General features: G+C 37.4%; 1 protein-coding gene across 4 annotated transcripts in view; it reads left to right on the top strand.

Moving 5' to 3' along the window:
* LOC134205252 (protein ILRUN-like) overlaps positions 1-15,682 on the top strand; it is an 88,523-nt gene extending 72,841 nt beyond the window's left edge. For 2 of the 4 annotated variants that reach the window (XM_062680340.1, XM_062680339.1), the window contains 4 exons: positions 6,449-6,561; positions 7,612-7,699; positions 10,668-10,749; positions 14,880-15,682. In XM_062680340.1, coding sequence (XP_062536324.1) covers positions 6,449-6,561; positions 7,612-7,699; positions 10,668-10,749; positions 14,880-15,508 — 912 coding nt within the window. In that variant the 3' untranslated portion in view covers positions 15,509-15,682. The remainder of the gene's footprint in view (positions 1-6,448; positions 6,562-7,611; positions 7,700-10,667; positions 10,750-14,879) is intronic. The other 2 variants (XM_062680341.1, XM_062680342.1) reach the window with 2 other exon arrangements.
* Positions 15,683-16,193: the final 511 nt, after the last annotated feature.

Below are 16,193 nucleotides of genomic sequence, written 5' to 3'. Positions count from 1 at the left end.
TCCATCATCGCGCACATCTGCTCTTGCAATCTTTCATTAATTTGTGTGAACCTTGGACATTTTGCATACCCCTCCACCTCCTAAGTTATCCAGATGATAAACGAATAGCTCTTAAATATTGTGGATATTGGATTTGACGAAAAAATCTTCATAAGCCATAATCCCAATCAATATAAAATAGTGCTGTCCAATGAGCAGCTCGAAGTTGTTCCCGTCCTGCTCGTTCTTTTTTGTCAACAAATGGACATGAGCAGGACAGGGAGAATCTTCAAGCTCTGATTGGACAGCACTAATATGTTTGTTTATTTGTTTAAATCCAACTGACTTTGTTAGTTAGTTAAAGAAGCTTCAATATTGTGCTTATTCAAACCCGGACTTTCGTTATGGAACGCTTTCTTTGAGAGAGCAGACAATTTATTTAATCACCGCCTCATTTCTCTCTCTATTTTGTTCCGATTGCACGCTTTTCACCCAATCCGCAGTATTTCGTAGGACCCTTAGCGAACGATCACAATGTAACGAAAATTGATTTCACCCTTTTAAATATTAACTTTCCATATTTCATTCATGGATAAAACCAGGGGGAGAAGGCGGAGCACTGAATCCCTACCCCAACATGTGCGACATCTGGATTTGGTTTTAAACTGTAAACAACAGTGTTAATTCTCTACCACCTTTTTGTTATGGCGAGGCAATTTTTATGCACACTTTTGTTTTCGATATTTTATCAAAATTAAACACTCAATCAAGATTTTTTTAAGTACAGGTTATCCGACTTGTCAATATCCCCAACTCAGCCATCTTGGATTTTTGTATGGCATTTATGCTCGTTTGTTTACGTTTTGCACTGCAAATTTATGTTTCCCCCCCGCGCTGGTTATTCCCATCTACTGACGAAGTCGGATAACCTGTACATAAAAAAATCTTGCACTCAATCATGTAGCAATATAACGATGTGATATGCTTGAGATACCTGCTTGATTATAGGGACTCGAAAAAGAATTTATTTGCAGTAACTAACCGAATATAAAAATGTTAACATTAACGATTGCGCCCTAACACCGGTTCTAAGCTTCGATGCAGAGTACACGAGCTTTGTTCGCCAGTGACAGGCGTATGAGGCCCTTGGATAAAACTTTCTGAAATATGTCAGGAAGCTCGTGCTGCCACCCACCATCTAGTAGGGAAACTAATATAGCCGAAATTTCGCGTACCGTATTCAGGTTCAAGAGCTGAGCAGAATAGGTACGTTTGCGTGCGTTTTGACAGTTTTGCCATGGGAAAACTGTCAAAACGCACGCAAACGTATCCATTGTGTTTGGCCCATCACTCACAAGTTTTCTAAATAAAGGGGTTTAACAGTCCATTTGACTATTATAACCAAGATGAATACACCACTAGGTGTTCCAATCTGCCAAATTCACGATTCAGCCATCTTGGATTTTAGTATGGGAGAGTCAGCCGGTTTGTTTATGTTTTGCACCGAAAATGAATTTTTCACCCCGCCTTCTTCTCGTCCACAAATTGAGCACATTGTAACACCTAGATGTGTATTCATCTTGATTATAACCGCATTTGACCAGAGATGACCTTTAGTACCTATTGGCCGTTAATACTAGTGAGGCTTTACATAAAGTGTGATACCTAATGTGTGCTATAAGCAAATAAATACCGTGTAGCAACTTGAGAAGGTTAAATTGTCGAAGGGCTTATGTATTGTCGAAAAGCCTTAGTGAATTAAGACCTAAATTTCTAGTTCTCGTGCCAGTTAAACTTCAACTTTAGAGAATCATCCACGTGTTGGGCTATGCTCGATAAGCTTAGCGTGAAGCAGGCGTGAACAAGCGTATGCCCGAGACGTCTTTACGCGCCTAGCTACAGCCACTCGAAATTGGCCCTAGTGAGTTGTCGATTACCTCGCCACAACCGTTTCCACCTCACCTCGAGGGTGGAAAATCTGTTTGATGAAAAGCCCCCTACGTCGGTCCCTCCTTAGCTGTGCGGTAAGATGCACGGATTCAAAGCAAGACCATGTTTAGGGTGGCTGGGTTCGATTTCTGGTGCCGGTCTAAACAATTTTCGGATTGAAAATTGTTTAGACTTCTCTGGGCATAAAATTATCATCGTGTTAGCCTCATGATATACAAATGCAGAAATGGTAAGTTGGCTTAGATACCTCGCAGTTAATAACTGCGACAGTGCTTATTGAACACTAAGCAGCGTGGCAGCAATGTCCCAGTGGGGAATGTAATGCCAATGAAGAAGAAGAAGAAGACGTCCATTCATCACGCAACGTACACACCAGTCAAGCAGTTTGACGAACATTGACTCCGCCCCCAAGAAAACGCTTCGGTTTCTGCTTTGTTTGAACGTGTGTGAAGTTGTTCGAACAACCATTTGACAGTTGCCGGCTCGGTTGGAAAAAATTAAAACGGTTTGATTTTGGTTTGAGTTGTCGGGGGTGGAGTCAAGGTTCGCCGAACATGTTTGAGCATTTGTAGTGAAGTTGCACAAACCCCCATATATTTTTTGATGGTTGGTGCTCGAGTTGGTGCTTCGGTCGTTCGTGTGTGATATTGTTGGTCGAAAAAATTGATTGTTCGTGTCGCTGTTGGTAAAACTTGATGGATGTTTGAATAAACGAGAGGTGGAGTCAAGGTTGGTCATCACGCGTGGTCGAAACCGACCGAGTGCTTTTAAGCTTCATCTTAACAACCAGTGCGTTTCGGTCGTGGGCTCTACTAGTGTGGGTTTATGCGGAGTCAACTGCACGAAAAAAGCGATGAACTTGCTGCTGCTCTCTTCCTTCGACCTAGCGACGTGAAAGCTGCTCGCCGTAGTCAGGATTATAAGAAGGAAAATTACGGTAGGATAGCAGTAAGGCCTACTTCACAGACAAACCTACTTCTTAATGCTTTGTAACTCCTAAAAGAGAAAAGGCAAGTATTAGTACAAGTACCCCCAGTCTTTTTTATCGAATATCTTTGATCAAATGTTTTATTATTTTAGGTATATTCTTTTTTTTCGGTTAGTCTTGATGCAAATCCGGTTGGGTTTAAAAGGTTTTCACCTGTGTACTATGCCTTGGGTTTAAATGATGCAGATCTTAGAATGCCGATGATCGAGAGTGTTTAACCATTTTGATCCGCCTTTAGAAAAGAGTCTCAGCCGGACTCAAACGCACGTCAGCAGTCTCACCTGTCGCGGGAGTGGCGCATAAGCTGCTGGACGGTTGTGGGTAGAAATAGCTTCGTTTCACAGATAGTAGAATCGCGACATCGCGGGCTGCTATGGCAGCCTATAATCATGGAGCTCCTAAACGACTTCGAATTGGTTGATTACGTTGCACTCCTCGCTCAACGGCGCTCTGATATGCAGAGTAAGCTCAACACCTTGCCGAGAGCTCCTCTTCGGCAGGTTCAGTCATCAACGTCAACAAAACCAAATCGTTGGATGTAAACACGGTGACCCCTTCCAGTTTCACAGTAGCGGAGCAATCAGTGGAGAATGTTGAAAGCTTCCAATATCTTAGAAGCCAACTGGCGTCAGACGGCGGTACCAAGATCGACATAGATGCACGGATCAAGAAAGCAAGGGCTGCCTTTGCGAGTTTAAGAAATATCAGAAAAAACAGGCAGATAAGTAAACGCACCAAAATACGAATTACGAATACGAATCTAGCGTGAAATCTGTGCTGGTATACGCTAGCGAAACATGGTGTGTATCAGATGCCTGCGGTATATAATTCGGGCCTGGTGGCCTCACAACTGGATTTGAAAAAACGAGCTCCATCGTCGTTGTCACCAGAGGCCGATAGCAACAGGGATCGGAAGTGGGGCTGGGTCGGCCACACTCTACGAAGGGGCGGAAACGCAATCTATAAACAAGCATTAGACTAGAACCTCAATAAGGCGAAGCCTTAATAAAGAAATAAAAGAAGTCGACCGAAATCTAACCTGACAGCTGGACATCGCTCAGGATGGAGATCTTGCAATTCGGCCCTTTGCACCACCGGAGGTGTATATGACCAATAATTAAGTAAGTAAAAATAGAAGAACGAAAGCATGGTTGGGTTCGTTTTTTGACCGTGTACAGGCGCATATGACATCACCAGGAACTAATAAGTTATTAGCTCCTGACAACACATCCCTTAGGTTGTGAAGCATTCCACCGATCCGTTGACCTTTTAGTTAAAATTTGACAGTTCGATGGTTATTTCGCCGTGGTTAAAAATAACCCTGCTCCGGAGCATGGTTAGATTTGACAGTTCGATAGTTAAACTTTGTTCGCGAGAAAATTGGCGCCAAATCCATTTCGTTCCGAATAATTATCAATCTGTCAAAACTCAAATGGGTCGGCTTCGGAGTAAAATTTTAACCACGATGGGAAAATAACCATCGAAGTGTCAAATTTTAACTAAAAGTTAAACGAATCGATGGAATGGTTCACAGCCTTAATACATATTTTCATTGAAATCGTGACGTTATGCTTGTTTGGAGATGTTCATCTTTGCTTATTTATGTTATTTATAGATCTATCTATATACTATACTATCATATTCATCATAATCGTTCGAAAGTTTCGTTCGTCTGTAAACAAGAATAAGGGTGAAAACATCATCCTAAAATAACTCAATTTTGTTCCAATCGATTTTTTTTTTCGTTTTGGGTTAAACTTAGCCAAATTTGAGTTCAGTTGGACGAGCGTGCTATCCCACAGCTGCGCTTGATAAATATGTCAAAGTGGAAAATATTTACAAACTGTGCACTTGTGTTTTATCTGAGTATTTCTTAACTAATTTATTATTATTACAAATCCGGCAGCGATAGTTAATATATAAGAAGAACAGTAAAATATGTCACAGAGGAATTTAACTGATTTGTTTTACATGTTACGGAACAATGCCTATCACAACAAGAACATATATTCCGATACGGTACGATACGATACGCTGTACATTATTCAGATCGCCTTCGCCTGTTCAGATCAAAATGCTCTTGTAATTTTTTAATTTATTAGTTATGATGTTATGAATATTTCAACCGTCTAAGACGAGTTTAGTACTCTCCATTTAATTCCATTAATTACTTTGTTATCTTTGCAGATACGTATTTCGACCACAACTCACAACTGTGTGGTCGTCTTCAGTGTTTCGTACTCGAGTCAAGTACGAGACACTGAAGACGACCACACAGTTGTGGTCGAAATACGTATCTGCAAAGATTACAAAGTAATAAGTGGAATTAAATGAAGAGTACTAAACTTGTCTTAGACGGTTGAATACATTCCACTAAAAAGAGCTTAAAATATTTTTTTTATGAATAATTGTTATTTATTTATTTATATTATTATGTACGTAAGATTGTATTGCCTTTCTTGTATACTAAGTATACGTAAAGGCTATATGCTCACCCCAGAACCATACTTTTGATAGAAGGCTCGGAGACCCATTTTGTTATGTACCAATCGACTCAGCTTGACAAATTGAAGTTATGCCTGTTATGTGTGTATGTATCTGTGTATATGTACAACATTTTGTAGACACACTTTTTGGAACTTAGCATCGTCCGAATTACACACAAAAAGTTCCATTAGACAGGGAATCCTGTCCCATTGTTATTAAAAATTGGACTATGGGATCAGAAGTTATGGCCAAATAACTATTGTTTATGAACAGTACACACTAAAAAACACTCATTCATATTTTTTAGTATTTTTCCCACGAGAAAGGCACCAACACCGCTAGGTGAATTGATCAGGGTTTTTTTGCAATAAATAAAAAAAAGTAATAAAGCTTGTATGTAGTCTAAATATGGTATTTATAATAGGATAAAAAAAAAGTTTTAAAAAGATAGTCAAATTCACATTAAACTATAATAGGTAGCACAATAGTAATCAGGAGCTACCTATTCTACAAACTGACGGAGCCAAAGACATCTCCCGAGAAGCAAGTTATTACGAGTGGTCACGAAGTAGGATGACCCACCGAAAGTTAACGTAAATAATTAAAATGAAACGAAAATTATTTTGAGCTTTAAGCTTAAGTGGAATGTATTCACGAGTTTGTACTATTCCATTTAATTCCACTATTTTTTTGTACCTTTGACAGATACGTATTTCGACCTCAATTGTAAGGCCTTCTTCAGTGTCTCGTACTTGACTCGACGCCTGAGATAACAAAAATCTCTGAACTGAACTAAAGGAAGGTTTAGTGGCCATCGCACGTTAACTTTACATTAGATAGATGAATTGATTAATTTAGTTAATTGAATACAATTCCTTCATTACGCTGTATATATCAAATCATTATTTCTTATGGATCGTCACTCTCCTTAATATTTCCATTTCCTCTAGAAAATATGACTATGAACACCCCTTATAATGCTATATTCTCATTATTAATATTTCATTTAATCCACGTAGTAATGCGTTTTTGATTTCTTTACAGAGCAACTCTGACAACGTCGCTCTTTTGGACCGTGGATCAGGAGAATCGTCCAGTTATATGGAACAGCCCAATTGGATGAGGAAATACGAAGACATCGCTTATGTCCTTAAAAAGTAATTTGGATCTAGTACATTACTTTATGTAGTTATACGTAAAAAAAAAGCTTCTACGGCTCTACATTCCAACAGGAACTTGGCTTGCTTTTCAACTTTGTGTTCTATTAACTTTTCCTCAGTTATTAATTGAAAACTCCTTTATGCTCGCCTTTACATGAGTATGTATCTTGTGTGTCAGGCACAATGGATAAACTCTGCTCAGGAGGTCGAAAATGTTTCCTACCCAAAAACATCCTAGACCGAACGGATAATCGAATTCGTCTCCGAATGGGAAATCCTACGCCTTTGTTCGCAAGGCTAACTGGAAACCCTCTCGGTTCAATCTAGTTCAGACGTAGCCAAACAGTGAAGCATACATGGCTTTTGAGTAGTGTTGCCACATAGGTATTTTATTTTATGAAAGCCATTTGAGTTTTCAGATCAACAACTCGGGAACGGCAGGATTCGGTAGATAGCCCAAATATAGAAAGGTGGTTTGATTTGCTCATATGCCATCGCGTGGGTTTTCTATCGACGAGTACTGTCTCTAAATTTCTAATATGACATTCTTCATGCCTGGCGTATCCTAACGGTACTATCAATTCTATACTTTCGCCTCTAATTCTATGTAAATATTTGTTGATTTGATGGCTTGGCAGTTCATTATGAACTGCATAGACTCCAGTCCAGTATACAATGATCGAATGACTTCAGCATATGCTAAGCTACATAATATATGCAATATGCATATGCATATCATAACTGCACTGTAATACAAAAAATCACTCATTGGAATTAATTAAAAACAGCAAAGTTTATTGAAAAATCTTTAAAATCTTTGATCGATGGTATCTTTGAAAAAAAAATGTTGAAAACTCTAGATAAATCATTTACAGATAAATCTGTAAATGTGGTAACTCTGCTTTTAAGCAGCAATAAAGCACAATCCAATCGCTACGTACATGTTTGAAATGATATAGTTGTTACATTTTTCTACTTTCTACTGTTGAGAATTATCAGTATACAAACTCCACAATTAACAAATATATGTGATCTGCTTCTTTCCAGGATTGAAACAAAAATTGATGAATTAGAGCAAATTCAAGGATCTACAGCTCGATCGGTACTCAAAGAGAACTTCGATAATACACGCAAGGTATTAAGCACGTACAAAATAAGCGACCATTGAATGAATAATTAATAATTATATATAAATTGGTATTAGCATTAAGCGACTCGTACAAATTCTTAGTTACAAGCCCAGACTATTGTATGATTATTATGTTTTTGTACTGAAGTTCAGCGTCACTTATCCAAGATCCGTTTAATCAAAAGATATTTTAGTTACTAGATAAAGATTGTCGCTTCGGTTCCCTTTGTTCTGCTGTCCGGAACATGTTGGGTACCAAGCTGTCAAATCGTATGGATTTTCCTTCTATGACATTTAGCTCCCCTATCCTCGCAAGCAAAAGATGTTCCGGACAGCGACGACAGCGACAATCTTTATCTAGTAACTAAAATATCTTTTGTTTAATCGTACGCCAAGGAGTGGAATTTTGATCAGACGGTACTCTTTAGCTTCAGCACAGACTGTTTGTCAACGATTTATGCTACATTTTTAATCTTTTTGCAAAAGTTGTAAAGGAGTCCGCTGCGTTAACATGCTTTCACAAACGTGCCTTTGTTAAAGCCCAAAAAGTTAGGAAAATAGGAATTTCATAGGAACAGTTTAGAGAATCCATTTCATCGAACTCCTTTTGCTGCACTGATGCCAAATCAGATCAAAATAAATAGTACTGGTTTATGATGCTTTCGGATAATGAACAGTAGCCGCCACTAGAATTCTCGACCGTACACATCAACTGTTTTGGTATCGATTGTTGTAAATGGATTTGAGAGCATTCCACACTTACAAATTACTTGCCAAATAATTGCTACATTGCATTTTTCTAAATAAACTAGCTTATCAACATTGTCAATACCTAACCAGCACGGCTCATGTAGAACTGGAAGCATCTTATAAGCGAATTTCACTCAGTCATGGTTCATCATCTATAAACTTACATAGCGATCTTCGACATAAAAGTTTATCGTTTAACTCAATGAGAAAATATACTATATAAATATTTTATCTATTTCTATTGCGTTCAACGTATGGGCCCGTGTTCTGACATAGGCGGCTTCAGTTCAATCAATCGTCAATTGCCTAAGTATTTGACCACCCGACGAGATCAATTAACAATTTTCTGAAAACTCAGATGTGAATATTACGGTGCCAATGGAAATGACATTCTCAAATTTCAAAAAACGCCGTTGCTCACAAGTTTCATTACCCCAAAATATGACCCTATGCAAAATTTGAGCTCAATCGGACATGATTTAGGGGTGCTTGAAAATCAACAAAGTTTTGAAATTTTTACCAATGAAAAGGAGAAGGGGTTATGGGAAAAACTTGTTATCGAATTTCAAAAAACGACATTGCACACAAGTTTCATTATCCCAAACGCTGGCGGAACGATGAAGCACCTGGGTGCTGCGGATAGAACCGCTTTTGTGCTCTCAAGTGAGTAGCGGGATATTTTGAAATCAATCCCATAAGCAAAATTATTTTGCAGTTACTTGACTGTCAAACATTCCTAGCTCTTCGAATTTCTCTTTCCATGCTGCATGAAGGCGCACAAATGCGCGAGACTCTACATGACTTTACAATGGTTTACATACATTCCTGCTCCAATCAGCTTCTGAATCTCGTGAAATCTCGTAACGAGTGCATTTTAGTTGCATTCCTACTAATGTTTTACTCGAAATGTAATGTGAATATATTTGTTAAAAAGAATACAAAACTCAAACTAAGTTTATTTTTTATTTTTTCCCCAAATAATAACAATACTTCTCAATATTAGATCTAAAACGAACATAACCACAATCTTCAATGTTTGGCTCCGGCACAATAGAAAATTTTGGCTTCACTTTGACAACCAAATCGATTCTATCCGCACCACCCAGTGAAGCACTAGCGAGACGAAATGCCGGACGAACGATGAAACGCTGGCAGCGCGGATTGCCGAACGAACGATGAAGCGCCGGCTGGGTGGGATGCCGGACGAACGATGGACTATCGGCACCACGATGGAAATCCGGAAGGCCGGCTGATGAATCGAGTGGGGCTGTGCTTCGCAGGGTAGCTAGCGTTTTTACACCGGCGATCGGCCGGACGCTGACAGGTTGTATGATCGCAGCCTTATGACGGGGTCGGCAAACAGAGCGTCGAGTCTGCTTACCCAAGTAAGACGGCGGCAAACGTTCCCAGGCGAAAACTGTAATTCACGTCGATGCACTTGATCGGACGGCAACCTTCCTGAGTCGTCCTTGGCGGTTAGCGGATAATGTAGTCGCGCAGGTCACAATGCGCAGGGGGACCCGCGAAGACTACCGATGTAGCTCTTTGACACTAAGCCGCGGTGATGAAAAAAAAACACACACCGGGCGAGCCCGGTAAAAGCTTCCAATCCTTTTCTTATAGCCAGCTTCAACTGGTGCTACTGGTCATTGGGGCTCTCCAGCCAGTTGGACCGTCCCAGAAACACGTGATTAATTTTTTAATCTCCACTTGCACTTCTCAAACAAATAACTTGGGTTCACACGATGTAACTACATCCACGGTCGCAACTCAAGAGGCTGGGCCTGTCTCCAACAGACTCGCGGAAACCTCTCTTTTCATTTTCGGCGTGTTCCACCAATTATTTAGGTAGCCATCGGTTGGCACTGCTAAAAAAATAACATCAGAAAAATCGATTCTTTTTTTAAATAACATCAGATCTCGACATTTCGTGCATTTTTAAGTCATTTGGCATCAAATATAAAAATTCAATTTTCGACTTTTAATTTTGTCCCCCCTTGGGAAAATTTCCATGGGTAAAAATTTCAAAACTTTGATGAATTTCAGGCACCTCTAAATCATGTCCGATTGAGCTCAAATTTGGCATGGAATCATATTTTAGGCTAATGAAACTTGTATGCAATGTCGTTTTTTGAAATTCGATAACAATTTTTTTCCATAAATTCCTTTGGCCTTGCAAGTACTCCGTTTGACGGTATTTTAATAGCTTTTTTATTTTTATTAGGTTCAAAAACACGCAGAAGACATTTCCAGGCTTATTTCTACAACTTATGGTGATATAAAAACGGCTAAATCATTTACTAGAAGTAAGTACCTATAAAATTATGAAATTGAACAAAATTTGGTTTTTAAAAAATTGCGTTTAAGCTACAGGGTAGACAATTAAAAAAGCTCTCGAAATCTAGGATATTATATACTGCCCTTATACGCATAACTGTCCCATGTATATAGGGAATCCCAGCAAACATGAGACAACTATGCGTATGACGGCAGTATACTTGTTGTAAATAGACTAAAATAAGTTTTTCATAAAAAAATAAGAAATTGTTTATAAAGGAATCAGGGTAGAAGCAATAAATAAATATAAAACCAAATAATACAAAATTCTAGGAAACAAAAATATATTAGTAATTTTTAAAGTAAAAATTGCATTTACAAAAGCTGTATTTTCCATAAAAAATCAATATTAGCAATAAACAATTACAAAATACTCCACAAAATATTTTTTCCACAAAAAAATATAAAAAAATTCTATAGATGTCTCCTTCATTAAAAGCGTTCATTGTTCATGGAAAATTTATTCAATTACTAGCTAGCCCGTCTAACTTCGTCTCGCACAAAATACCTTGACACGATGAAGTATTCAGAAGGGGCAAATGGAATCGCAAAGCAAACGTAAAACTTCTGTTTTTCCCACGTGCCAAATTAGGTCCCATCTGTTTGGTTAGTTCTCGAGTTATGCAGATTTTTTTTCTCATATTTGTATAGGGGTCTCGAACCATCATAGAAACATTTCTTGTCATCAAAAACCTCCACATGCCACATTTGGTTCCATTTGCTTGATGACTTCTCGAATCATGTGGAAATTTGTGTTTCGTTTGTATGAGAGAGCCCCCCTTCCAGAGGTGGGAGGGGTCTTGAACCATCTTAAGAACCTTTCCAGGCCCGAAAAACCCATGAATATACAATTTCACGCCGAGCGGTTCAGTAGTTTCCGAGTTTATAAGGGTCAGCCAGACAGGAAGTAGGTAATTTGTATGTAAGGGCAGATCCAAAATTTCACGTTTCAGAAAAGTGTCCCCAAGTACCGGACGCTATTGTATCATGTTAAAAATATGATCAAGTTCCTCTGTTACACGAGTAAAGACATCATCATTATTGATTCTCCAGCAATTTTTTTTTACATCCTACTCCAAATTCCCACCTTTTTCAATAACATTTTCAATTTTTGTTTTTGGTTGTTTCTGTGGCTTTCCGATGCCTCAGCAAGAAGAAATAATGAATCGCCTACTTCGAGCGTGCTTAAGGTAGCCTCACACCTCGGGAATTTGGATCGTGGATTTTTTCCCCATGTATTTTTGCATATGCGATGTTTTCGGGATTTGGGCACGGAAAATCAAAATCCCGGCCCCATTTAAAATGCACGGGGACCAAAATCCAGCGGAAAATTTTCCCGAGGTGTAAGGTAGGCTTTACAGCGGCACACTAGGAGTTAACTTTCTGAAATCAGTATGGCGAAAGGCATCTAAGGTTCGATTTCTCAAAATTAAGCACCTTCATCGAAAAAATATTTGGTAGGCGTAGTAGCAGACACCTTCCTACATAACCGGTACCAAATAGTTTTCCATGAAAAGTTTCTATTTTCGAGAAAACCCGCGTTAGATGTCTTTCACCATACAAATTTCTGGCGGTTAACTCATGCCGGCTATTTTGCGCATATACTATAGCGCCTGGATGTGGTAGCGGCGAGTAGAAAATCAGCCACTGCCAATAATTCATTGAATTGAAGTCAGTTTAACAAAACCGGTATAAAGAATGGCTATTTTTGTTCAATTTCAAATTTTGTACAAAGTTTACAACACGAGGATCGAATACATATACCAAACAGGTAAAGGATTTCTCAATATCCTTCTTTTGTACTGAATTGAATGGTAGAAGGACCTATGAGTGTCATTTTGAGAAGTGTCCTGCGCTGGAGTATCCCCCCTATATAGATTGATTTTTACCGGTGATGATTCGACTGTATGTTTAATTCTATTTATTGAACGGCTACTCAGACGACAGACGACAAACAACAGAAATATTTTCCCCTTGAAAAAGACACAATTTCCGTGTCGAAACGTCGGGTAAATAATAAACTCGTTGTGAAAATTGTAAGACTGAGTAGCCGTTCAATAAATAGAATAGATTGTTTTTTCATTTCTATTTTTTATTGCTTTCAATTCAAAAGTGGAAAGTTTTTAATATTTCGTGGAAAAAAAGTTTTTTTTTTGTTAAAAAAAACTGCTATTGTTTATTGTCAATATTGATTTATTTGTGGAAATTTTAATTTTTTTCTAGTGGACAATTTCGATTTTTATTTATAACTAGTCGACCCGGCAGACGTTGTCCTGCATAGTAGGCGAGAATGTGCGTTGTAAACTGGGGTGACATTGTGCATCTCGAATCGAATCACTCGATTCGTAAGTTTTTGGATTCGTTTCGAAAAAATTGCGGCATTATGTATTTCGTTCGACTTCATTAAGTCGCAGTACAAGATTTCGAATAGTGCTGTACTAGTTCAATCGAGTATGTTCTGTCAAACGAAATGTAAACAGAGAGAATAAGAGATAGCTGTCTCCGTGTTTAGTATGCCGCCCGCTGGAGAGACAACCTTCAGCGCATGGCGAATGTGAGTAAACAGAGAGAACAAGAGTAATTTCATCTGCGTGTAGCATGTTGCCTGTTGGAAAGGCATCCTTCAGGGCATGAATTGGCAGTTAATTTATAAACAAGCAAATTGTACTCAATGACTATAAAAAGCAATATTATTTATGGAGCAGTTGCAACCGATTAAAACATTATGCCGATACGACATGTTTTGTAAATTGAGATATTGTTATACGGCACAAATTATAAATTTTATGATAATTCGAGTTTATGCCACAGATCCAATTTTGAGCTTAATAATTTAAAGCTAAAGAAGTATTCGATAATAAATTAATTTGATGCTTCCTGTGTTAAATTTAAATGCACTTGGGTAATCTCATGCGCGTTTTTTTATTTAACTCATTTATTTTTACGTAGATTTTAGAATATATACGTATTCACGCAGATTTTCCTCATAGATTTTTCACGCGATTTATCGAAATCGTCAAGAAATACGTGAAAACCTGATTTTAGTTGAAGTCGTTTTTACGCGGATTTCGGGATAATTAGAGATTGCATATTGTCTGGAAACTATGAAAGTAGGTATTCTTATGACATTCTTTTCCTCAAGAGACAATAATAAAACATTTATTCTCCTCCCGTAGAGAAATAATAACAAATATAATTAAAAACTTTCAGCAAGAAATAACTCTCGAACAACATTCGCAAGCTATAAAGGTGACGAGTGTTTTTCATTCGACTTGAGTCGTTTTTCAGTGTGCTATCGAGTTTCCATAATGCCAAAATATCTCGTTATTCTTGTACCTCCTCGAGCATACTCGAACGATGAGTCGTTTTCGAGATCGAATCGAAACCCGTAATGCCAAACATGTTCGACTCGATAGAATTACGTTCGAATCGAGATGCACAATGCCACCCCTGTTCTGCAGAATTTCCATACGAATCTATCTTTTAGTTGCACGATTTACTCATCTTAATTCGTTATTTTTGCATGAGCAAATATTATATAAACCCGTCGGAAACTATAACGAATGTTTCTGCTGAAGAAATGAAAAAAATCCATCCAGCCGTTTTCGAGTTATGCGGATACGAACACAGACCATTTCATTTTTATATATAAGATTGATTTTTTTTTTAATTTCAAAAGCGCTAATATATTTTTTTCTTGGATTTTTTTTTAACTGTTTATAGAAATTTTGCATAGTTTAGGAAAATTAAAAATCTCTAATTTTTCATATAAATTTTATTTAGCTACCTTGCGAATGTAAAAATAATGTGAAATCATAATCATAACTTTTGAACTCTTGTAAGTATCGATTAAAAATCTAATTAAACAAAATGAAAGCAAAAGAGTGCTACTTTCAAGAGAATCCTAATTTATTAACCTTATAGTGATATAATTGTCTTTCTCTTATTAAGACAAGACATCCACATTTTTGGCAATAAACCTTGGTTCAACTTTTTGTAAGGCAAAACTGTAACCTCTAAACGCTCTAAACAGATCAGCTGTATGAGTAACGTACTTCTTTATTTAATAAAGTAAATGTTATTACGATTTTCATTACAGGTCAAAATCGCCAAGAAGCTGTACTGCTACAAAACTTGGAGAAGAAATTATTGATGACATTACAGTCTACATCTGAACGTTTTCAGCAGACTCAAACAGTGTTTAATGATAATCTTAACAACATACAACAGAATTCTCAACTATTCTATGACAAAATTTCAGCTAATATAGATTCAAAATCTAGTAATTCAGTGGATACTTTCGACAACTTTCTCAATATGAATGTATCAAGCGGTGATATGGGAGATAAAGAAGATGATAAATTAGATGACTATTTCCAATTACCTGCAACCGGTCTGAGCATAAATCAAAAACAACTAATGATAATCGAAGCTGATAACACAAAAATGATTCAATCTCGAGAACAGGAAGTATCAAAAATTGTCAATTCGATAGAGGATTTGAACATTGTGTTTAAAGATCTTTCGCAAATAATTCAAGAACAGGGTACAATTTTGGATAGAATCGACTACAATGTTGAATGTACTCAAACCAAAGTATTTGAAGGGTATCAACAACTTCAGAAAGCCGACAAATATCAGAGAAAAAATAAAAGAATGCACTGTATATTGATTCTAGCGAGTATGATAATGTTCATGATAATTTTGACTATTTTTACTAAATTTTAATTTTTACCGTTTAAATGAACACAGCCTCAGATTATTGTCAAAAAACGCTACAACTAATTTGTTATGTTGACAAAATAGAAGGAGTATAGTTAATTAAAAGCGTGAATGTTGTATGTATATTTATGATGTATGTAAATTCAAATAAATTTTATGTTGCCAATTATGTGTATATTAGAGATGTTTTGCCTTTCTCGTATACTAAGTATACGTAAAGGCTATAATTTCACTCCAAAACCAAACTTTTGATAGAAGGCTCGGAGACCCATAGTGTTATATACCAATCGACTCAGCTCGACGAATTGAGGTGATGTCTGTTTGTGTGTATGTATGTATGTGTGTGTGTGTGTATGTGTGTATGTGTACAAATTTTGTAGACACACTTTTTGGAACTTAGCATTACCCGATTTACTCGCAACAAGTTGCATTCGACGGGGAATGCGGTCCCATTGTTTGCTATTGAAAATTGGCCTGATCGGACATTGCATTTCGAAATTATTGAAAATCATTGTTTTTCCCAAGGGTCTTCCCTTGGAAAAAAAATTCAAAATCGAAAAAAAATTTTTTTTTCAAGAATGGTGGAAATGCATAGTAATTAATGCAAAAACATGCACAATGATAGAAAATATGCGATCTATCCCCCTAAAGTGCTTTTTTGACCTTTCCTATGTGATTTTTTCAGTACATT

Source organism: Armigeres subalbatus, chromosome 1, assembly GCF_024139115.2.
Source record: "Armigeres subalbatus isolate Guangzhou_Male chromosome 1, GZ_Asu_2, whole genome shotgun sequence".
NCBI classification, from domain to species: Eukaryota; Metazoa; Arthropoda; class Insecta; order Diptera; family Culicidae; genus Armigeres; species Armigeres subalbatus.
The sequence above is the reverse complement of the archived record's forward strand: the minus strand, read 5'-3'. Positions and strand labels throughout refer to the sequence as shown.